At 41.1% G+C, this 24,286-nt stretch overlaps 1 protein-coding gene across 8 annotated transcripts in view; it reads left to right on the forward strand.

The window, feature by feature from the left end:
- Positions 1–24,286, forward strand: part of NUP214 (nucleoporin 214) — a 97,472-nt gene that overhangs the window by 30,266 nt on the left and 42,920 nt on the right. For all 8 annotated transcript variants that reach the window (XM_070250868.1, XM_070250871.1, XM_070250872.1 and 5 more), the window contains exons 19-24: positions 1,934–2,116; positions 2,846–2,931; positions 3,034–3,117; positions 11,813–12,073; positions 12,912–13,073; positions 15,184–15,283. In XM_070250868.1, coding sequence (XP_070106969.1) covers positions 1,934–2,116; positions 2,846–2,931; positions 3,034–3,117; positions 11,813–12,073; positions 12,912–13,073; positions 15,184–15,283 — 876 coding nt within the window. The remainder of the gene's footprint in view (positions 1–1,933; positions 2,117–2,845; positions 2,932–3,033; positions 3,118–11,812; positions 12,074–12,911; positions 13,074–15,183; positions 15,284–24,286) is intronic.

The raw sequence follows: 24,286 nt of genomic DNA on the forward strand, positions 1-24,286 counted from the left end.
TGTGAAATGTACAAAATATATAATTATTAGATAAAATACGTGAAAGACAGAAAAGGTAAGACAAAATCATACTGGATCATTTCAGTGTGGAGGTCTGAATATAGAAAAGATACTGGAAATAAATCTGTCAAAATATTCACAGGGGCTGGCCTCGTGTCTCAGTGGTTAAGTTTGCGCACTCTGCTTCAGTGGCCTGGGGTCTCGTTGGTTCGGATCCTGGGCGCGGACATGGCACTGCTTATCACGCCATGCTGAGGCAGCGTCCCACACGCCACAACCAGAAGGACCTACAACTAGGATATACAACCATGTACTCGGGGCCTTCGGGGAGAAGAAGGCGAGAAAAAAAAAAAAGATTGGCCACAGATGTTAGCTCAGGTGCCAATCTTAAAAAAAAGAAATATTCACAGCTATATCTGTGAGATGGGATTAGGAGGAACTGTCCTTTATGCTATTCTGCATATTCTAAGTTTTCTTTTTGAGGAAACGTTCCTAATTGGTGTGGATAATTCAAAGGATGAGAGGAGTGATGGCAAAGATGGAGAAATCCTTTTGCCTCATCCTCTATCTCTGGATATTTGCTTTTATGCCGTATGTTTTCTGGGAGGAATAAAATGCAGTACATTCTAAGAGCAGTCAAGTTTCCACAAGAAACGCAAAAGACGGATCAGCCCTCACAATGCCAGATTTCTGAAACACCTGTGCTTGATTAGTGATTAGCCCTATGAGGAAAGAAACCAAGAAACGATCTGTTTACTTGTTTACAAAGCTGTGGGATGGCGGAACTTTTCAATGGAGCAACCTGTGTGAGATGTCAGGGGCAGGGCTAGAATGTGCTTAAACTTTAGAGGGCAGAATTTGATGCATTGTATTGTACCACATGGAGAAAGGCTTTGTGCCTGACCTGCGGAGCCTCAGCCTGGAGCATAGATGTGGGCAGACGGAGGTGGGCGTTGATCACTCAGACACTGGTTGGGGGAGGATTCAGTGGCCTGTGGCCTGGAGCACATGTACCTTTGGGCAGTTGGGCCCCCTTAGAGATTTCACAGCTTACTCCCCTGGTTCTGAATTCACGTTCAACCACGTGTTGGCAAACGGCTTGCCCTGATGGTGCACACATTCTGCTGTGCATGACAGTTGGATTTCTCTTTGCTAATTAATAAGTTGGCTTTTTCTAAAAAGTGCATGATGTTCTTTGGGAAGCCAGGCTTTCTTCTCCTTTAAAACGACCCCATAGATTTATTACTTCACATGGTTTTCTTTTTAAGTTCCCTTTCTGCAGGGTTCAAATTCTTAAATCTGTACAATTTTCTAGCACGTCTCTGTTTTAGGTCCTTCTTTAAATGTTACCTTGTACCCTACTGAAATGCATTTTTAAAAATTTATGTTGAACTACTTTGTCACTAGAAAGATAGAGCCTGTGGTCCCCTTCTTCTTGTAGTTCTTTCTGGAAGGTTACTTCTTTGCTGCTAAGTTGTGTGCTATTCCAGTGTTTGTTGACAGCTCTCTGAAGCAATGACTGATTCCCATAGAATTCCAGTGAACTCCTGGGTGTTTTCTTTTTACCGACTATAATTTATATACAGAAAAATACGTATTTCCTAAGTATGTAGCTGAACGAATTTTTCCCCATTTTTGACTCGATCTCCCACCCTTTTCTTCCTGCAAACCTCCTTGGACTTTGTCCTGATTATGCTGTCCTTTGCCACAGGCCTGGCCTGCATCTCTTAAGCTGCTCTTTCCTCGTTCCAGTTTATCCTCATTAGGCTTTCATCCCCTTTTCATGTTCTAGTAATTTCTTGATGCTTCTTGCCCACTAGTGGCTCTCCATTTTATTCTTTTAACTGTTATACTTGTAGTCTTTTTCCTTCTTGTGGGAGGTTCTTTTACTTGAACCATTCACCTTTAATTCTTTTCTCATTGCTGTCAACAGGCGCCTGCTGGTGCCAGAGCGAGAGACACTGTTTAACACCCTGGCCAACAACCGGGAAATCATCAACCAGCAGAGGAAGAGGTTGAATCACCTGGTAGACAGTCTCCAGCAGCTCCGTCTTTATAACCAAACCTCCCAGTGGAGCCTTCCCTCGGATGTTTCCTCCCAGAGCAGCGCGCACAGGTGTGCGGGAGCAGGGGCCTGTTACAGCTCCTCTACTCAACAACGTGGCTGAATGAAAGAATGAATATTTGGGAGTAAAGTGGAGTATTCTTAGAGTGGTTCAGATGTGGGTTTGAAAGTGACTCCGCTGTCACCCATGTGATCCTGGTCAAGTTCCTCACCCATTCCAATCCTTTGTTCTTTTGCCTTAAAAATGAGGGTAACAACACCTGCTTCGTGGGATTGCTGAAGAGTTTAATTAAGTCTGTAGAGCAGCTGGTAGTGTGCCTGATGAAACAGTTGCTCAGTGGATGATAGCAGATACTATGGTAATAGGATTGTTGTTTTACTGTAAATTAACTGATAGGATTAGGTTGACTGACTTGTCTCAAAATTCAGGTTTGTCGTTTTGGTTGAAGGTGGAAACTTAACAGACCCTGCCAGTTAGACAGGTAACTCTGAAGTTACCAAGGTGGTTTTGTGTTTCTGCCTTTAGGCCAAACGTGTAGATGTTAATTGCCCTTTGTGCTGAAGCACCGATGGTGCTGTGTTTGCAGTGGGGATGGTATGTAATACTGAGATTCTGATCTCTTTGAACTGATTATGTTGATTGGTTGGATTTCCTGTTTCTGAAGATTTCCTGTTGGGGATGCTCTCGTCTCTTGCATTTATACTTAGGAGGATAGTGTACCCGCCTTCCCTGATTTCTCTAGTCATAGTTGGTTTGTATGTGACACTATCTTATTTCAGTTTTGACAGTGACCTTGAAAGCCTGCGCAATGCTTTGTTGAAAACGACCATAGAGTCTAACACCAAACCCTTGACCAAAGTACCAGGTAAATTGCGTTCCTCCCAGTTTTTTAACTCTGTTCTCTTCCATCTACTAACATCTTGAAAACCAAGTCTTAAGCGTTTATGGGTTCATGAATTTCTTGCAGCTAAACTGTCCCCCGTGAAACAGGCCCAACTGAGAAACTTCTTGTCCAAGAGGAAGACGCCGCCCGTGAGATCTACTGCTCCAGGTAGCGGGAACTGGTCCTGGACTCTTTAGCATAAACCCTGCAGTGCATGGCGTGGGAGGAGGGTGTGTGTGGGTGTGTGTGTGTGTGTGTGTGTGAGTGTGTTTCCCTTTTGGTTTTTAATAGAGGATAGAGAAAATGTCCCCAGAATCTGTCGTCTGTCTGAATATTAGAGTAGGAAACAGTGCACACATACCTGACGAAGCAGCCCAGGTAGTAGTTTTGGCCTTTGCCCTGTGTTTTCTGCCATCCTCAGATTACGTGGCAGTGATTCCCAAGGCTTCGAGGAGGCCAGCTGGCTCTAGGGGTCCTGGCCTCTGCTTTAGCTGGAGAAGTTGTACTTTTCTGATTCCTGTGGGGTTTTGCGTGAGATTGCATTTGAAAAAAAGGCTTCTTAAGAAAGAAGAAAAAAACTGATTAGGGAATGATGGCTGAAATTGCTTGGTGAAAAGAAGCCATATAGCTGCTGAAAAAAGTTATTTTTCAATTAAATTACCTATATAATTACTTCAATTTTTTTTTTTTTTTAAAGATTTTATTTTTTCCTTTTTCTCCCCAAAGCCCCCCGGTACATAGTTGTGTATTCTTCGTTGTGGGTTCTTCTAGTTGTGGCATGTGGGACGCTGCTTCAGCGTGGTCTGATGAGCAGTGCCATGTCCACGCCCAGGATTCGAACTAACGAAACACTGGGCCGCCTGCAGCGGAGCGCGCGAACTTAACCACTCGGCCACGGGGCCAGCCCCACTTCAATTTTGTTTTTAAAAAATATTTGTTATATACAACTTCAGACGTAACCATGCTTTACTGGCCACATCTGCTTTTTTCTTTGAAATTCTGAGTTGAAATTGTTTTTTTAATACCAGCAACAAATGCCTTGTGGTAATTAAAATAGTAGGAGGAAATTTAATTTAATCACTGTACCGTGATTTATTAATTTTACTTTCATCATATAAGGTAGGTAATAGTCACAGACAAGTGAATTATTTAATAACCTTTTTCCTTATCTAAAGAATACATTTTCTTGGTAGATAATTGGAAAAATATGGAAAAGTGTAAAGAAGCATAAAAATTATTTTTATCCTTCAACCCAGACAGGGCATCACTTATATCATTTTGGTTTACTCCCAAACTTTTTTCTTTGCAGATGTAAGTTTGATTTTTTGAAAATAAGATTGGGTTACAGGTTTGTGTCCTAATTTTTTATTAATTAAAAATTCATGAGCCCTTGCTGTGAAATAGAAAATAAACGTTGGTGAGGATGTGGACACATTGGGACCCTTGTGCACTATCGATAGGAATGTAAACTGGTGCACCTGCTGTGGAAAATAGTTTCATGGTTCCTCAAAAAATTCAAAATAGAGTTACCATATCATCCGGCGATCCATTTCTGGGTATATACCCAACAGAACTGGAAACAGAGACTCAAACAGATATTTGTACACTCATGTTCATAGCAACATTTTGCTCAATAGCTGAAAGATAGCTGAGTGGATAGGGAAAATGGAACTTGTACTACCTTAAAAGGGAAGGAAATTCTGTATGTGCTGTACTGTGGACGAACCCTGAACACATTATGCTAAGGGAGATAAGCCAGTCACAAAAAGACAAATACTGGATGATTCTACTCGTATGAGGCGCCTAGAGTCGTCAAATGCGTAGAGACAGAAAGGAGAATGCTGGGGACTGGGGGCCGGGGAGGGGAGAAGAACGGGGAGTGCGTCTTCCTGGGGACAGGGTTTCCGTCTGGAGATGGACAGTGGTCATGGTTGCACAGCAGTGTGAATGTACTTAATACCAGTGAGTGGACACTTAAAAATGGGTAAGATGATAAATTTTATGGTGTGTATATTTTACCACAGTAAAAAATTGGGGAGAGGATTTTTTTTTTTTAATTTTTATTTTTCCTTTTTCTCCCAAAGCCCCCCGGTACATAGTTGTGTATTTTTAGTTGTGCGTTTTTCTAGTTGTGGCATGTGGGATGCTGCCTCACTATGGCTTGATGAGTGGTGCCATGTCAACTCCCAGGATTTGAACCGGCGAAACCCTGGGCTGCTGAAGCAGAGCATGCGAACTTAACCACTCGGCCATGGGGCAGGCCCCCAGAAAATTTTAAAAATTAAAAGAAATTTCATGGGGCTGGCCCAGTGACACAGCAGTTAAGTTCACACGTTCGACTTCGGCAGCCCAGGGTTCATCAGTTCCGATCCTGGGTGCAGACATGGTACCACTTGTCAAGCCATGCTGTGGCAGGCGTCCCACATGTAAAGTAGAGGAAGATGGGCATGGATGTTAGCTCAGGGCCAGTCTTGCTCAGCAAAAAGAGGAGGATTGGCAGCAGGTGTTAGCTCAGGGCTAATCTTCCTCAAAAAGAAAACACTTTCATGAACCTTTCTTCTGCCTTCTGTTTTTAAATATTCTTTGGACATATGCCTTATAATGGCTGCACAGTATTTCTTTGTATTAGAAGGCCATAATTTACTTATCTAATCCCTGTTAAGTGTTAATCTTTTTGCCAAGATTTTCCTCAGAACATCCCTGTTCACAATTCTTTAACTACATCTTTGATTCTATCTTTATCATAGATTCCTTAGAAGTGAGGTTTGTTTAACTCATTTACGTTCAACAAATACGACCGCCTACTTTGTTCCACAGCGGTAGGTGAGATGAACATAGTCTCTGATCACATTAAACTTTTGATTAAGACGGGAATACAGACATTAAGCAGATAACTGCATGTTATACTCATTTAACGTTAGCATACATGCTATAAAGAATAACTCAGAGCATATAAACGTTTTTAACATTCAAAATTGTGAAACTAACACACACACAAAAGTACACAAAACAAAAATATCCATCTGTGTAACCTCTCTGTACCCAAGTTGAGAAATAGGACCTTCCATTGCCACCTCCCTAGACCCCTCTTGTGCACCTCCTCGTCCTGCTCCCCACAGCTACCACTCTCTGGACGTATGTGGTAGTGGTAGTATACCTTTGCTTTTATTTGTTTGTTTTTTTTCTTTTGGCATTTTAAGTTTTTATTTATATTTCAAAAAATTTCAACCCCCCAGCTGCACGAATAATACATTGAGCCACCCACTTAACCCCTCACCCAGTATATTTCCCAGTAACATTTGCCACAGTTGCTTTATTTATCTCCTCTCTCCCACACGTGCACACAGTATATTATTTTTTGATGAACTATTGAAAATAAGGTGCAGACAGGGCCCATTACTCCTGAATATTTCAACGTGTCCTTTAAGAACAAGATCGTTGTCTTATGCAGCCATCATATGATGATCAGGTTTATGCACCTTAACTTGGATAGAATGCTGTTGTCTAATATGCAGTCCCTGCTCATCGTTTGCCCTCTGTCCCTCTAAGTCCTGCATAACCACTCCTTTTAAAAAATCTGGGATCCAATCCAGGATGGTACACTGCATTGAGTCATTCTCTTTAGTCTCCTTTATCTGTGCTTTTCTTGACAGTTGTACTATTTAATTGTGCCTCTCCAAACACTGTAATTGGGTTTTTTCAGCTTTTTGGGCTTTGCATACTGTGTTAAGTCCATTCATTTATTCTTTGGGTGGATTTCCCTTGTTCCACATTGGGTTTGTGAGGGTCATCCATGTCATTGCATGTACCTGTTATTTTGTTGCTGTGTATTATTCTGTTGTGTGAGTATACTGCGTTTGTTTATCCATTTGCCTCTTGGTGGACATTTGCTGTGCCAGTTTTTAGCTATAATGGAATAGGATGTTGTTGTCAACATTCTTGTGCGTGTCCCTTGGGGCGTATGTGTATCCCTTTTATTTGGTCACATGGCTCAGAGTGGAATTATTGGCTGCTATTCTGTCCGTATGCCCAGCTTCAGTAGATTCTGCCATACAGTTTTTCAAAGTGGTTGTACCGTTTTCTACTTTTATCGTCAGAGTATGAATATTCCAGCTGTTCCACGTCCTTGCCAAGCTTGATACTGTCAGTCTTTTTCCTTGTAACTATTCTGGTATAATCCTTTTATATGTTTATTAACCGTTTGGATGTCTTCTTTTGTGAAGTGCCTCATTAAATGTTTTGCTCATTTATCTGTTGGAAAATCTATCTTACTGATTTGTAAAAGTTTTTATAAATTCTTGATACCAGCCCTTGGTTGGTTATATGGGTTATAGATAGTCGCTTTGTTGCCTTCTTATCCTCTTTATGATATCTTTTAGCCAGTGGAAGTTCTTAATTTTAAAACAGATTTATCAGCCTTTTCTTTTACAGTTAGTACTTGCTGTGTTCTGTTTAAGAAATCCTTCTCTATCTCTAGGTCACAAAAGTGTGTGTGCACCTTTGTTATTGTCTAGAAATGGTAATGTTTTGCCTTTCAAATTTAGTTATACTGTCTACCTGGAATTGATTTCTTTTAACAACTTTATTGAGGTATAATTTACATATTATAAAATTCACCTGTTGTAAGTGTACCATTTGACTTTTGGTAAATTTACAGAATTTTATAACCAGCTCCACATTCCAGTTTTAGAACATTTCCATCACTTAAAAAGTTTCCTCGGGGCTGGCCTGGCGGCACAGCGGTTAAGTGCGTATGTTCCGCTTCTATGGCCCAGGGTTCACTAGTTCAGATCCCGGGTGCGGACCTACACACCGCTTGTCAAGCCATGCTGTGGTAGGCGTCCCACATATAAAGTAGGGGAAGATGGGCTCGGATGTTAGCTCAGGGCCAGTCTTCCTCAGCAGAAAGAGGAGGACTGGCAGCAGATGTTAGCTCAGGGCTAGTCTTCCTCAAAAAAAAAAAAAGTTTCTTCATGCTTGTTTGTAGTTGGTCCTTATTCTGCTCCCCAGCAACCACTGATCTGTTTTCTTTCTCTGTGGCTCTGCCTTTTTAAGAAATTGCATATAAATTGAATCAGATGTAGTCTTTGGTTTGGCTTCTTTCACTTAATGTAATATTTTTGAGGTTCACTCATGATGCATAATATGTATCAGTAGTTCATTCCTCTTTTTATTGCTGAATAGTATTCCATTGTATAGATAGACCATAATTTGTTTATACTGTTTTGAATTGACTTTTGCATATGATATAAAGTGTGACTCGTGTCATTTTTTTGTATTTAGGTATCTGATTGTCCCAACACTGTTTATTGAAAAGACAGTTTTCCTCCCTGTTAAGCAGCCACCTTTGTAATAAATCAGTTCTCCTTATGTGTTTAGATCTGTTGGTCCCATACACTGGTTAGAAACCACTGCTACCGCGCTGCCTTAATTAACTGGTGCTAAAATAAGTCTGAATACTGTTCTTTTTCTAGATCCTAAAGTTATGCTGTCCAATACGGTTGCCTATTTAAATTTAAATTAATAAAAATTAAATAAAGTTAAAAACTCAGGCAGTTGCAGTAGTCACATTTTAGGCGTGCAGCAGGCACATGTGACTAGCGGCTGCTGTAATGGCAAGCGCGGATATTGAACATGTCATCATTGCAAACGGTTCTACAGTCTAGAGGAGGGGTTGGCAACCTTTTTTTTCTTAAAGGGCAGGATAGTAAATATTTTAGGCTTTTCGGCCCTGTGGGTTCCATTTTACCTGCTCACCCTCTGCCCTTGCAGTAGAAGAGCAGCCACAGATGGTCTGTAGGCACATAGGCATGTTGTAGTTTGCTCACCTGTGGTCTAGAGGGTTTTGGCTCTTCTTGGTATTTTCCATTTCCATATTGATATTAGAATTATCTTACTAAATTCTACCCCTCAAAGAATAGTTGAGAGTTTGATTGGGATTATCTTGGCTCTCTAAATGGCCTTGAGAGAATTGACACTTGTACAGTGTTGATCTTTCAACTCCTAAACATGGTATATGTTTATTTAGGTCTTTAATTTTTCTTGATGTTTTCTGCATGGAAGACATGCACATCTTTTGTTAGATTTATTCCTAAGAGTTTAATATTTTTGATGCCCTTAGAATGGTGGGGTTTTTTTCTTAAATTTCATTTCCTGTTTTGCTTTATGTTAGATGTGGTATGTAGAAATATATTAGATCTTTTGCATGTTGACAAATCCAGCATCCTGGGCTAAACTCATTTACTCAAGTAATATGTCTGTAGCTATTTCTTGCAATTATATCCTCTATGGCTACTAATGCTTTTGTTTCTGCCTTTTCAGTCCTTTTATTTATTTTTCTTACCTTATTTCACTGGCTAGGACCTCCAAGGCAGAGCCCAGTAAAAGTGGTGATTGGGCAACGTTTCCTTGATCTCAAAGAGAACACTTTCAGTTCACCGTAAGCTGCAAGGTTTGCTGCATCTATGGAGGTGATCGTGATTTCTGTCTTTTTTTGGCTCCCTATTAATGTGGCTTTCTGCCTTTCCTAATCTGAGCTAGCATTTAAGCAGAATAAGATTCTTTGGGTTTCAGTAGGGCCCCCTTTCTAATGCCAGGAAGGTAGCTGCATCCTTGGTTGCAGCAGACAGCAGCACATGTTAGCTGTGGAGGCAGCACCATTGGGAGAGTAAGCCGTCCGGGCTCCTGGCCTCTGTGGGTGAGCATGGTCTTTACAACTTTAAGTTGATGGATTTCCTTCCACCCAAAGCCAGTGAATTGTATCAGAAAGATAAGAAAGGAAACTGAGAAAACCTCAGCTTATATCACCGTTTGGAAGTTACATAGTTAGATGTCAGTTTCTCTCTCTGTTCAGTTCGTGGAGGTAATGAGTCTGAGTCATCTTTTGTTGCTACTAACTCTCAGAAAGTAGGATGTTAGAGAAATTATTGAGAGCAGTGTGGCCCTGAGCGAATGTGGGATTTGAATTTGTTTTCTGTGGATGCTATAACAAATTATCACAAACTTAGTGGCTTAAAACACTGCCTATTTATAATCTCAAAGTTGTGTGGCTCAGAAGTCCAGGTGCAGCGTGGCTCAGCTGGGTCTTTGCTCAGGGCTCACAGGCTGAAGTCAAAGTGTTGGCTGGGCTGAGCTCTCATCTGAAGGCTCTGGGGAAGATTTCACTTCTAAGCTCATGGGAGGTGTTGGCAGAATTAAGTTCCTTGCAGCTGCAGGGCTGAGGTCCTCGTTCCCTTGCTCTGTACTCCCAGCCGCCTTCATCCACACGTCAGCAACAGCACCTTGAGTCCTTCTTGTGCTGAAGATCTGTGACTTCCTCTTGTTGCTTCATTTCGCTGCCTTTAAGGGCTCATGAGACTGTATGTTGGGCCATTCTGGGTAATCCAGGGTAACCGCTTTGTTAAGGTCAACTGATTAGTAACCTTAGTTATGTCTACAAAATCTCTTGCCATCTAATGTGACCTTCTAACATAATAGAACCTTGGGTGTGGCACCACAAGCAAAGGTCATGGGGCCAAAATTCTGCCTAGCACAGGGTTCAGTCTTATGTAACAGAGTATTGTTAGGAACATGGTCTTTCACGTCAGATACAACCAGGTTTGAATTCTGGCTCCACCACTTACCAGCTTCGTGACCTTGGGCAAATTACTTAGCCTTTCTAGGCATTAACCATAGAATCAGATCGTAGCAGTTTCTAATTTATAGGATAATTGTGAGGATTAAATGGGATAACGTCTATAGACGCTTTGTGCAACACCTGGCACCAGGTAAATTCTCAATAAATGTTAACTGCGGTTTTACCAGGGGTGTTGGTGTTTTATGAATGGAATTTGTAAGTGACATTGCACCATATTTACTTACATCAAAATAATCTGGTACAGTGCTGTCCCATAGAACTTTCTGCAGTGGCAGAAATGTTTTGTATCTGTGCTAATGTCGTAGTCAGGTGCCTGTTGAGCACTTGAAATGTGGCTGGTGCTACTGAGGATTTGAAGTTTTCATTTATTTCAATTATTTTTAACTTCAGTAGCCGCAAGTGGCTAATGGCGACCAAATTGAGCAGTGCCGCCCCAGTGGCAGCCCTCGCACGTGGCGTGGTTTGCATTTGCTTATATCACACTTACATGTGACATAAAATCTTGCAGGGTGATCTGCCTGTAGGAGAGACAACTATTAGCAATGCTTTTAAATAACTTGAGGAGAAAGGGCTAGGTTTGTTTTGTTTGGTTTTGCGTTTTTCCAGTATACCAGCAGTAGCGTACGTTCGAAAATTCATGGTAGAAAGTAAAATGGCAGAAAGCCTTATTTCATAGTTTATAGAAGGGAAAAAACAGGTAAGGTCAGCATTAATTTCAGTGATTTTTTTAACCTAATTGTCTGAATCAGAAGAATCATTAGATTTATCTGGAAATGTCTGAGACAGGCCTGAGGACTCTGCTTTTTCCGGTTTGCGTTAGGCCTGTTCTTGGAAGTTTATTGTTGGAAAGTGACAGCAGTGGCGTGACGGTTGACTCTGCTGTGGGAGCTTGTCTCTTACTTTGCTGATAGGTTATTATTCTGTCTGTGAGACCTCGGGTGAGGTCTCAAGGCCTCCTGCTTTTACACCAGTGTTCATTCCATCTCACATGTCACGTTTTTTTGTTTGACAGTCAAAATGTTCTTGTCCTACACAGCTCAGTTTTTCAAAGCCCCATTGGAGCAAAGACCCAAAACCATCTTTGTTGATATTGCACAGCAGCTGCTTCCACTTAAAATAAGTAATAATTAAATCGTTTTACAAATTGGATATTCTCTATTGACAGTGAAAATGACACAGCTTTTGGACTTGCTTTGAGTTGTCTAACTTGTGTTTTGGGCTTTGTAGCGAGCCTGTCTCGGTCAGCCTTCCTGTCTCAGAGATATTATGAAGACTTGGATGAAGTCAGCTCCACGTCATCCATTTCCCAGTCTTTGGAGAGTGAAGACACACGGACATCCTGTAAAGACGATGAGGCAGTGGTCCAGGTCCCTCGGCACGCCCCCGTGGTTCGCACTCCTTCCATCCAGCCCAGTCTCTTGCCCCAGGCGGCTCCTTTTGCTAAATCTCAGCTGATTCACGGTTCACCTGGTGGGATGGGAGCTTCGAGTAAGTAAACTATGAAACAGGAAACTTTTTCCCCTATTAGGTTTCTACTCATGAAGGAATTACAACTGAGTTTTATACTATCACACCAATAAGTTGTTGGTTCCAGCTCATTTCTACTATTATTCTAGAAGTTAGAAGACTAATTCAAAAGAGGTGTTCCCCTTGAAAGCATTTGGTAGAACATTGTGAGGAAGAAGAGGCTCTTCCAGGTTCACACTGTCACAGCTTTCCTGTTGAGTCCAGCCTGTGTCTTTTTAAACAGGTCTTTTTAAGGGTAAAAGGAGGAGGCTGTTTGTCTCCATATAAAGCAACAGCCACACTGAGCCTTTCAAATCCTAGCTCATTTCAGCTCAATTTGTAGCCATATTCTGCCTTGAAGCTCAGCAGCTGCAATGCTCATTTGCAGTTATTGGCTCACTAAAGTGACCTGTATTTTGCTGTCACACTTTCAGTTCAGAGTGTCAGGACTTTGCACTGACGTGACTTCTAACAGAACAAACATGAGCGTGAGGTCCTGGAATGGAGAGATTTTATAAGAGGAGAGCAGGGAATTGATCTATATTGGTATAAAAGGTGTATCTTGATCAGTATCAGAGGAAATGATTGTGTAAAGTATTTTGGCTGATAGAGGTGGGCAGGCAAATTTCATCTGGCCTCTTTGAAAATATATAGGTGCCAGCCTGTCAGTTTACCGGTACTTTTCTATGTGCGTTAATGCTTAAGGATTTTTAATCTTAGCATTTTCCCTGCAACTTAACCTGGAGAATTTACCATTTTAACTTTTGTGTATTCCCCTTGTCTGACCCACTCTCTTACTTAGTTTTTCTTTTTCCCTCAGTGTCTACGTCTGGTAATAAAATTATTCCTCAAGGGGCTGACAGCACAATGCTTGCAACAAAAACCGTGAAGCATGGTGCACCTGGTCCTTCCCACACCATCCCAGCACCCCAGGCAGCCGCCGCTGCAGCTTTGAGACGGCAGATGGCCAGCCAGGTGCCAGGTAAAAACTGCACCCCGCACCTAGGCAGGACTGACTGTGAGGGGGCGAGTCACAGGCCAGGACTACAGGTGCCGTGAAACAGCGGACTCTCTCTGCTGCCCTTCAGAAGAGAGGACTGATGTGGCAGCACTCTCCTCTGTTTTGGGAGAGAGTTCCAAGAAAGCAGAAGCTGAAACTTTTTCCTTTCAAAGGGAGGTATTAGATCTGCCACATTTGGTTAAGTAGGAAATCAGTGGGGGTTTTTTTTGATAAAATTGATAGGCTTTAAGCCCAAAATTAATCTTTGCAATTAGATCACCTAATAACATGAGAATTGTCTCATAGTCTCTTACGGATCCCAGCCACCCTGTGAGGTGGTGCTGGCAGTTTGCCCGTTTTGCTTTTGCATTGTGTAAGGTGCAGAGAGGTGAAGGTTATGCGAGCAGTAAGTAGCAGAACCCACGCTCCAGCCTGTGCTCTTTCTCTTGCGTCACAGCTCTTTGTTAAGATTGCAAACTTAGCCTTTCCGGACGGAGGCTCGAATGAGCTGATCAGCACTTGCATTTGTCGATGTTTGTGGCTATCCAAAATTCTCTCCAGCAGGATTCTAGGTGGTTGGCCTCAAGGCCTGCAGTTATCACTAGTTATCAGTTTGTTCAAGCCAGTGGCTCTCAGCCAGAGGCTGTTTTATCCCGTCCCCCCAACAGTTGGTAATGCTGTCAGCATTTAGTTGGTAGAGGCCAGGAATGCTACAAAAAAAATCTTAAAATGCACCAGACACCCCCACAACCAAGGATTATCCAGCCCCCGAGCGTCAGTAGTACCAAGGTTTAGAAACTCTGCTGTAAATATTTTTGTTTTAGTGAATAAAACTTTTTAGTCTTATCACTGCTTAGAACACTATCAATTTAGACAGTTCTTTTTAAAAGACTAAATAAAAAGACATGGTGGTTGGTTTTAGACAAAAAAGAATTACTGTTATATACAGCAATAAATGATTTCTAAGAAAAGTTCAAGTATTAGAATGCTTATTAAGGCATCTAGAATAGATATAAAAGAGCATAAACAAGATAACTTTTTTAAGTACCTTTGAGCCTTCTGAAGAAATAGAATCCTTTGATGTTTTCTTTAAGTATTACTTGGACCGAGCAGTCTTGGCATTGTGCTGAGCAGGCCCAGATCAAGCTGATTGAGTCGGTTATTTATAAACTGAAAGTCTGCCAGGACTTAGGATTGTTCCACTCTCAGCAGGAGGCAGTGTGAGCTCTGCTGTCATTTTGGAGGCAAGATTTTCGAAGGCGCAGGCCCCTTTGAATGTGAAAGATGAGATATGTGTGGTCATGGCACGGTGTCTCTGCAGGAGGGAGTGAAAGCGTTCCACCTGGGCTACAGCTTTCACCTTTGCCAGAAGCATGCTAGAGAGATCTAAGAGCTTTGCTCACACCTTCTTAATAGTTAATTATAAAATGTTGGTAAGGCTCGGAATGCAGTTTTAAATTGTAGGACACAGAAAAAGAGATGTGAAAGCTGACGAGCCTAAGATAGATAGACAGGCATCAGTCAGCCCCTGTTGCCACTCCGTAGTTCAGGCCGCTTGGCCTCTTCCTCCCTTGTCCAAGCTCCAGTTTCCACATTTTCCTCCTTGTGTTTGTCTTACCAAGCCATGAGCTCCTTTAGAGAAGAAGCTATATGTTAGACATTTTTTGTGTTCCCAGCGCCTAACAGAGTCTGGCAGTAATAGGCTCATATGAAAGAATGGACGGACGGACGGACGGCAGAAATGCTTAGTCTGAATGCTGCTACTCCTCTAGTCTGTCTGCTGTTTTCCAGGATGAGCCTACAACGTGACAGGATATCTTAGCTCTGCTCTGTGAAAGCTGGCAGGGAGTTCTTTATCCCTAAACTAGTATATTTTATTAAATTGCATGAAGCCTTATCCCATAATCTTTACGAATGGAGTATGCCAGGTGTCCATTCAACACAGTACAGCAGAACTGCCTAGCGTAGGTTTCCTTTATGTAGTAAGATTGTGTTCTGCGTGAGTTTGTGTCCTGGTTATTGCCATCTAGTTGGCCAGAAGTTTTGATCCTTAACGGCAATTAATATGCCTCTCTCTTGTCTATTTAAATAGCTGTGAGTACTTTGACTGAATCAACTTTGAAGAATGTCCCTCAAGTGGTCAATGTGCAGGAATTGAAGAATAATCCTACACCCCCTTCTGCGGTGATGAGGTATGAATGGTGCTACTTTTCAGTTTCAGCCACTGAATGATTCTGCAATAGCGAGGCCCTGCCTGCAGGGAGCAGCATTGCTGCTGTCACAGTGTGACTGCCTGCAGAGCTTTAGGTTACAAGAGGGGTAGACACAGCTAATCTTAGGTATGTAAGTGGATTTTTGGGAGATTGTCTTCTTCAACTTGCCAGTAACTGTTGCCTCATAAACCATTAAAGTCTGTCTTGGTGATGCATACTCAGTGTGCGTCTGCCGTGAGTAAGTCTGCATGTGGTACACATTAGGGTTATTAAGTTGCATGTAGGGGGTGATTTTTTTTTTTTTTAGTACTCTTTGGGTTCCAGAGATGATGCTTCAGTTCTAATGAAGACTGTGGAGTCTTAAAACTCAGTGGTGATCTTGAGACTGACAGTTTCTTCCCTCACTTCCTCTCTCCAGGCATTTCTGTTCTTTCAAATTTCTTTTGCCTTTTGTATGAAAAAACAGTCTTTTAAAAGGCAGGGCTCTGTTTGGGGACTTCGAGCTTCCCTTCCATGCCTTATTTGAAAGTTGGATCATTGCTGCTGGAGCTTCCTTTTCTTTAGTCGGAATCTGTGTTTAGAATTCAAGGCACTGCCTCCCTCCCACTGTCCTGGATGGCACAGTCCAGAGACTGTGCCTGGGCTCTGTTCTGTGTGTTCTGTGGCCGTGATCTCTTTAGTCCAACCCCACCTCCCCTGTGGCACAGGGAGGAGTTGAGGGCCGGTCCTCAGTCTGAATGGAGGGAGCACGAGAGCCAGTGTCGCGCAGGGAATGAGTGTCTAGTGTCCGTGATTAGTTCAGCCACAAGACGAGCAGCCAGAGACCTCGTGGTTTTTCCATATCATGCCCACCCTCTGCCACCCCCACGGAGCGGGCCTGCTCACTCGTCTGTTTTGGCTTTATCGAGTGGCCCTGCTTCACTAGTCTGCTGGCCTTCTCTTTTTCCCACATTGGTCCATTTATCAACACTGCCTGTTCCAGGAATTTCTCAGTTATCTCAGGGCCACTCTAACAGCCAAAACCAAGCCTACCCACTTTCCTATCTTGTAGTGACCTTGAAGCTTTGGTATGCTGTTTAGACCAAGATGGCATTTGTGGTTGTCGCAAACTTCTCAAGGGAAAGAACCATGTATTAAAGTTTGGGGATGGTGGCCAGATTCCGAGTGTGGGGAAGGCAAAGAAAAGCCGCTGAAAGGCAGAATATTACACAAGACAGGAAAGTGCAGCTTAATGGTGAGAGAAACTTGGTCTGGTATGTCTGAGATGTTTTAGCCATTAACCGTGCGTGAGAAGCGCCTCTTGGGGATTGCACTTCGCCTTTCTTCCAGCTTTGTTTCCGTCAGAGGCCTCATCTGAGCTGAGCTGCGATGAGGGCTTTGTTAGAGGAGCAATTCTGAGTTTGCCCTTTTTTCTGACTTAAGAAAAATAGACACAAAAGTTAAAAAGGAATCTTGAAGAAATTTTCTTTTCCTTTCCCCACAGAGTTGGACTCTGGCAGAGTTGTTTAACTTGTATGCCCAGTCTGGTGCCTGGAATGTCTTTTTTTAATAACTGCTTACTGAATAATAGGTAAATGCTAAGCATAATTGATAAATGGAAATTGGTATTTACCACCTCCCCCAGTAAGAAAGCTTGAGAGGGAACTCTGTTCATTATATATATGTTATATATATGTGTTCATTATAAAATTACTTTCAGATTCTGTTAAACAGTAGTTTTCTAAGTGTGTTTTAAGTATTTAATTTTGTGTTTAACTTTCTCTGAGTACTATCTTATAGAAAATTTATTATAAGATGAGCTTACATATTTCTGCCGTTGATATATCGGATGTTCATTGGCTCATCCATCATATTCATTGACTAACTGTCCTGTTTTAAAGAAGAAGATTTATAGGCAAACCATGGCTATTGAGACTCCTCTCCAGTGTGCCTAGTCACTTGATTCAGCAGATTCTTACGGAGCCTCTGCTGTGAGCACGACACTGCCCTGGGTGTTAGGGTACAGCAGTGAATAAGACATCCCATGTGCCTGCTTTTGGGGCACTTCTACTTTAGCGAGGAGACAGCTGCTAAACTGCCAGTTGCACCAGCAGTTATTTGAGTGCAGTATGGTAAGTTCAGCGAGGGAGAAGTACAAGGTGCTGAGAAAGCACATAGTGAGGCAATCCGATGGAGTCCGGGGGTGACAAGAAGGTTAGTAAGGAAAAGATGGTTTAGCTGAAAGGTGAACAGTGAGCAGAAGTTGCGAGGCGGAGCGGAGAGGAGAGTGTTCTGGACAGAGGGTGCAGGATGTGTGAAAGCCCACACCTGGGAGAGAGCAGAGCATGTTCGAGGTGAAGTTGAAAGAAGGCCCGAATGGCTAGAGACCTGGCAGGAAGTGGAGTGTGAAGAAGTGGGGCCGAATGAGGTTAGAAATGAGGTGGGATTTTTGGTTTATCTTGTTTGTTTTTACCAGAACACGCCAGACACAGCATTCCTTTCAGAAATTTTGGCATTCGTCTATTCTTTCAGCAAATACTCAGTGAGCACTTTCTGTGTGCCACACACTGTTGTAGGTGCTGGGGATAGAGCAGTTAGCAAAACAGACTCCCCACACCCCCAAAAAAGCCCTGTCCTTGTTAGTCACAGAGAGACAACGATAAGTGGAGTAAATAAGTAAAATACAACTTTTTAGATGGGCATAGGTATGATGGAGAAAACTAAAGTAGGGAAGGGTTTAGGGACAGTTGTCTGGGTGTGGGTTACAATTTTAAATAGAGTGGCCAAGGAAGGCTCTTCTCACACATGGTTAATGGCTGAAATACCTCAGAAACACCAGACCATGTTTCTTTTACCATTAAGCTGGATTTTCCTGTCTTATGTAATATTCTGCCTTTCAGTGGCTTTTTTTTTTTTTCCTGAGGAAGATTTGCCCTGAGCTAACATCCACTGCCAGTCTTCCTCTTTTTGTATGTGGCCATCTGTCAGCATGGTCACTGACAGATGAGTGGTGTAGGTCTGAGACTGGGAGCTAAACCCAGGCCACCAAAGCGGAGTGTGCCGAACTTAACCACTAGGTCACTGGGGCTGGCCCCTCAGTGGCTTCTGACACTTGACATTTGAGTAAAGAGAGCAGGTCTCAGGAATATCCTAAGGAAGAAAGCCCCAAGCCCGGGGCCTGTAGTGGGGGCGTGTCTGGCAGATTCAAGAAAGAGCCAAGCAGCCCCTGGTGGCTGGAGCAAGAGGGAGAGCACCCAGAGATGCGGTCAGGGAGTAGGACCGGGGCAGGTGTGGCATGTAGCATCTCCTAAGCCTTGGCAGGACTTGGCTGACCATTGGATTTTTTGAGCAGTTAAGTAACCTGATCTGATTTAGTTTGTTTTTTTTAACTAAAGCAATTTTTTAAAAATTGAGGCATAATTTACGTATAGTAAAATTTACATTTTTTGCTATAAAATTCTGTGTCCTTTGATAAATGCAAATAGTTATGTAAACCTATGGTTTTAGCAGGAAGCTTCTGGTTCTTATAATCAGAGTTGATCAAAAAGGCTAGAGTTAGGAATGGTAGAAACAGGTAGAACAGGAAGCTTTTGCTTATTTTTTATTGTGGTAAAATATATATATATATATAAAACAAAATTTGCCATTTTAGCCATTTTTAAGTGTACAATACAGTGACATTAAGTACACTTACAGTATTGTGTAACTCTCACAACTATCCGTTTCCAGAGCTTTTTCGTTGTCCCAAACAGAAACTGTGCCCATTAAACAATAAGTCACCACTCCCCACTTCCCTCCCTTTGCATCTGGCTTATTTCACTGGAGTTTTTAAGGTTCATCCATGTTGTGGCATGTGTCAGAATTTCATTCCTTTTGTGGCTGAATAATACTCCACTGTATATATATATATATGCTATTTTACTTACCCATTCATCTGTTGATGGACACTTGGGTGTTTCCCCCTCTTGGCTATTGTGAATAATGCTACAGGAAACATTGGGGTACAAGGATCTGTTTGAGACCCTACTTTCAGTATTTTGGGTAATGTTTTAGGAGTGGAATTGCTAGATCATATGGTAATTCTGTGTTTAGCTTTTTGAGCTAAACATAGTTTACACGATTTTCCAAAGCAGCTACACCTTTTTACTCTCCCATCAGTAAAGTATGAGGGTTCTAGTTTCTCCACATCCTCAGCAGCATTTCCTCTCGTCCATCCTTTTGATTACAGCCATCCTAGTGGGTGTTAAGTGGTATCTTATTGTGGTTTTGATATGCATTTCCCTAATGACTAATGATGTTGGGTGTCCATTCATGTGCTTATTGATCATTTCTGTCTTCTTTGGGGAAATGTCTGTTTAGATCCTCTTCCCGTTTTTTAATTGAGTTATTTATCTTAATTGTTGAGGTGTAAGATTATGTATATAATCTAGATTCAAATCTCTTACCAGATATTTGATTTGCAAATATGTCCTTCCATCGTTTGGTTAGTTTTCACTTTCTTGATAGTGTCCTCTGAAACCCAAAAGTTTTTGTTAGGGGGCCACCCCATGGCCGAGTGGTTAAGTTCGCACACTTCGTTTCAGCAGCCCAGGGGTTCAGCGGTTCAGATCCTGGGCGTGGACATGGCACTGCTCATCAGGCCATGCTGAGGTGGCATCCCACGTGCCACAATTAGAAAGATCCACAACTAAAAATATACAAGTATGTACTGGGAGGGCTTTGGGAAGAAAAAGGAAAAATAAAAATCTTTAAAATAAGTTTTAAAAAGTGTTGGTTTTTTTTTTAAAGATTGGCACCTGAGCAAACATCTGTTGCCAATCTTTTTTCTTCATCACTCCTTCTTCTTCCCCTCCAAGCCCCCCAGGACATAGTTCCATATTCTAGTTGCGAGTGCCTTTGGTTGTGTTATGTGGGACGCCGCCTCAGCACGGCCTGATGAGTGGTGCCATGTCTATGCCCAGGATCCGAACTGGTGAAACCCTGGGCCACCGAAGTGGAATGCGTGAACTTAACCACTCAGCCACAGGGCCGGCCCCAAAACAGAAAAGTTTTCAATTTTGGTGGAATTCAGTTTATTTTTTCTTTTTGTTGCTTGTGCTTTAGATGTCGTATTTAAGAAACCATTGCCTTAGTCCAAGGTCGTAAAGACTTGCACTTATGTTTTTTCCAGGTTTTATAGTTTTAGCTCTTACATTTAGGTCTTTGATCCATTTTGAGTTAATTTTTGTAGCTAGTGTGATATTGTGGTCCAACTTCATTCTTTTCCATGTGGATATCCGGTTGTCTCAGCACCATTTGTTGAAAAGGTTCTTTTCCCCCACTGAATTGTCTCGGTACGCTTGTCACATTGATTGGTTTTTTAATGTTAAATCAATCCTTGGTAATGGTGCATTGCCGTTTTTTATACATGGTTGGATTCAATTCACTAAAATTTTTAAGAATTTTTGAGTCTATCTTAATGAGGGATATTGGTCTGTAGATTTTCTTTTCTTGTGATGTCTGTTTGATTTTGGTATCAGAATAATGCTGGCCTTATAGAATGAGATGGGAAGTGTTCCTTCCTCTTCAATTTCCCAGAAGAGTTTATATAGATTTGTTATTATTTCATCCTTAAATGTTTGGTAGAATTCACTGATGAAGCCATCTGGGCTTGGAATTTTCAGTTTCTTTAGAAGATATAGGATTGTTCAGTTTATCTACTTCTTGAGTGAACTTTGGTAGTTTGTGTCTTTCAAAAAATTTGTCCATTTCATTTGAGTTGTCAAATTTACTGGCACAAAGTTTTTTGTAATAGTCCCTGATTATTATCCTTTTAACATGTGTAGAATTCATAATGATTTCACTTCCTTCTTTCCTGTTAGTGGTAATTTGTCTTTTTTTTTTTTTCTTGATCCATCTAGCTAGAGGTTTATCAATTTTATTAATCTCAAAGAACCAGCTTTGGTTTCATTGATATTTTTTTTTCCCTAATATTTTTCTACTTGATATTTATTATTGTATTTTGCTGTTTTCTTTGGGTTTATTTACTCTTTCTACCATAAAAAGCTAAGATCATCTTAAGGTAGAAGCTAAGGTCATTGATTTGAGACCCTTCTTTTCTATATAGGCATCTGAAGCTATAAATTTCCCTCTAAGAATTGCTTTGGCTACATCCCACAGATATTGAATATTGTTGTGTTTTCATTTTCATCCACTTCAGAATACTTTTGGGGGCCGGCCCGGTGGTGCAGGGGTTAAGTTCACACGTTCTGCTTCTCGGCGGCCCGGGGTTCACCAGTTCAGATCCCAGGTAGGGACATGGCACCGCTTGGCAAAAAGCCATGCTGTGGTAGGCATCCCATGTATAAAGTAGAGGAAGACGGCCTGGGATGTTAGCTCAGGGCTGGTCTTCCTCAGTAAAAAGAGGAGGATTGGCAGTGGTTAGCTCAGGGCTGATCTTCCTCAAAAAACAAAAACAAAACAAAACAAAATACTTTTCAATTTATCTTTCTCTTTTTTTATATACCTGTGGGTTTATTTTAAAGTATTATTTAGAAATAATTGAACATTTTCTAGATATCTTTTTGTTAGTGATTTTTAATTTAATTCCATTGTGGTCAGAGAACATGCTTTGTATGACCTTATTTCTTTAGATTCGTTGAGACTTTATGACCAAGAACTGAGATCAGCAAGATTATTCTTAAAGGGCCAGATAGGAAATATTTTAGGCTTGCAGGACATGTGGTCTCTGTCTCCACTACTCCATTCTGCCTTTGTAGCCTGAATGCAGCCATAGACAATATGTAAGTAAATGGGAATGGCTGTGTTACCGTAAAACTTTACAAAAACAGGCAGCTGACCCTTAGTCTGTAGTTTGCCAGCTCCTGACCTAGAATGTCAATCGTCTTGGTAAATGTTCTGTGTGCTCTTCAAAAGAACATGTATTCTGCTCTTGTTGATTAGAGCATTCTATAAATGTCAATTAAATGAAGGTGGTCAATAGTGTTGTTCAAGTCTTCTGTGTTCTCAGTGGTTTTCTGTCTACTTGTTCCATCAGTTATTGAGAGTGTGGTTGCTATTTTCAACTGCAGTTGTGGATTTGCTTATTTTCCTTGCAGTTTTATCAGTTTTTGCTTCATGTTGAAGTTCTGTTATTAGTTGCATGAATGTTTAGGATTGTTCTGTTCTTTTAATGAAATGACCCAGTTATCTTTACAAAATGACCCTCTTTATCCTTGCTGAGATTAATTGCTCTGAAATCTACTTTCTCCTATATTAATGTAACTAATCCAGCTTTCTTTGTTGAGTGCTAGTGTGGTATCTTTTTTCCACCCTTTATTTTGAACCTAGTTTGTGTCATTATATTTAAAATGGATTTCTTATAAATAGCATTTAGTTGGGTCTTTACTTTTTTATGCAATCTGACAATCTATGACTTTAAATTGGAGTGCTAGGATTGTTTACATTTAATGTGATTATTGACATGTTTGGCTTTTAACCTACTATATTGCATATGGTAGGTTAAATTTATCCCATTTGTTCCTCTTTATCCCATTTGTTGTTGATTCCATTTTTCCTTTTTCTGCCTTCTTTTGGGTTCTTTTTTATGAGTCTGTTTTATCTTTCTTGTTGGCTTGTTAGCTGTAACTCTGTGTGTTATTTAAGTGGTTGCATTAGAGTTGATAGTATACATCTTTAACTTAAGTACAGTCTGTCTTCAAGTAATGATAGACAACTAAAATATAGTATAAGAGGGGCCGGCCCGGTGGCGCAGCAGTTAAGTTTGCACGTTCTGCTTCGGGGGCCCGGGGTTCACCGGTTCGGATCCCGGGTGTGGACATGGCACCACTTGGCAAGCCATACTGTGGTAGGCGCCCCACATATAAAGTAGAGGAAGATGGGCGCAGATGTTAGCTCAGGGCCAGTCTTCCTCAGCAAAAAGAGGAGGATTGGCAGTAGTTAGCTCAGGGCTAATCATCCTCAAAAAAGAGAAAAATATAGTATAAGAATTTTATAAGAGTATTCTATTCTTCTCTCTCTGCCTTTGTGCTATTGTTGTACATTTTACTTCTCCTTATGTTATAAACCGCATGATATGTTGTTGTAAAGAGCTGATTATCCTTTAAACAGATTAAAAAGAAGAAAACATCTTTTGCCTATCTGTGTAGTTATTGTTTCTGGTGTTTTTCATTCCTTTGTTTAGTCCCAGCTTTCCATCTGGTATGACTTTCCTTCTGCTTGAAGGACTTCTTTAACATTTTCTTCAGGTGGAGATCTGAATTATTTCAGCTTTTGTGTGTCTACCAAAGCCTTTATTTCACCTTTGTTTTTGAAAGATATTTTCACTGAGTAGAGAATTCTAGGTTGATAGTTTTTTCCCCCAATGACTTAAAGATGTTGCCCCACTTTAAAAATAACCTCAGTACTGACCATAACCTTAAAAAACCTTCATCCTTTTATTTTTCTTACTGCAAATGTTCATTGTAGACATTATAAAAAACACAGGTAAAAGAACAAAATTAAAATCAGCTTTATTCTCACCACAAATGTTTAATCACTGTGTGCATGTTTATTCATCTTTATTGTGTTAAAGATTAGTTTTTTAAAGTAAAATTTGAATGCATGCTGCTGTGTAACCTCTTTTTTCAGCTTAATCATGAAACTTAATTGTTAACATTTTCCATGTCATTATAAATTCTTCTTAACAGAATCTGTTTTCCTGTATAATATAAGTCTTTTTCAAAGCTCTAGCGCAGTTCCAATGAAGGTATTTAGCACCTACATATTCATGCAGGAACTGCAGTTTGATTTAGCAGACTTTTAGGTGATATTTTGGAAAATATTTGAATCTTCAAAGAATAAAATTTGCCAGTAGGGCACAGTAGTTGGCAGTTACAGTCTGCAGTGATGGACGTGAGAAACTCCTGCAGATGAACTGAGAGCTTCTCTTTTCTACTGACTGACATTGGGGTGCACCTGTTTGCTGTGCTGTTACCACAAATGCTAAAGTAAATAATTGGGTAC

The sequence above is a fragment of the Equus caballus genome, chromosome 25 (genome assembly GCF_041296265.1).
Source record: "Equus caballus isolate H_3958 breed thoroughbred chromosome 25, TB-T2T, whole genome shotgun sequence".
Lineage (NCBI taxonomy): Eukaryota > Metazoa > Chordata > Mammalia > Perissodactyla > Equidae > Equus > Equus caballus.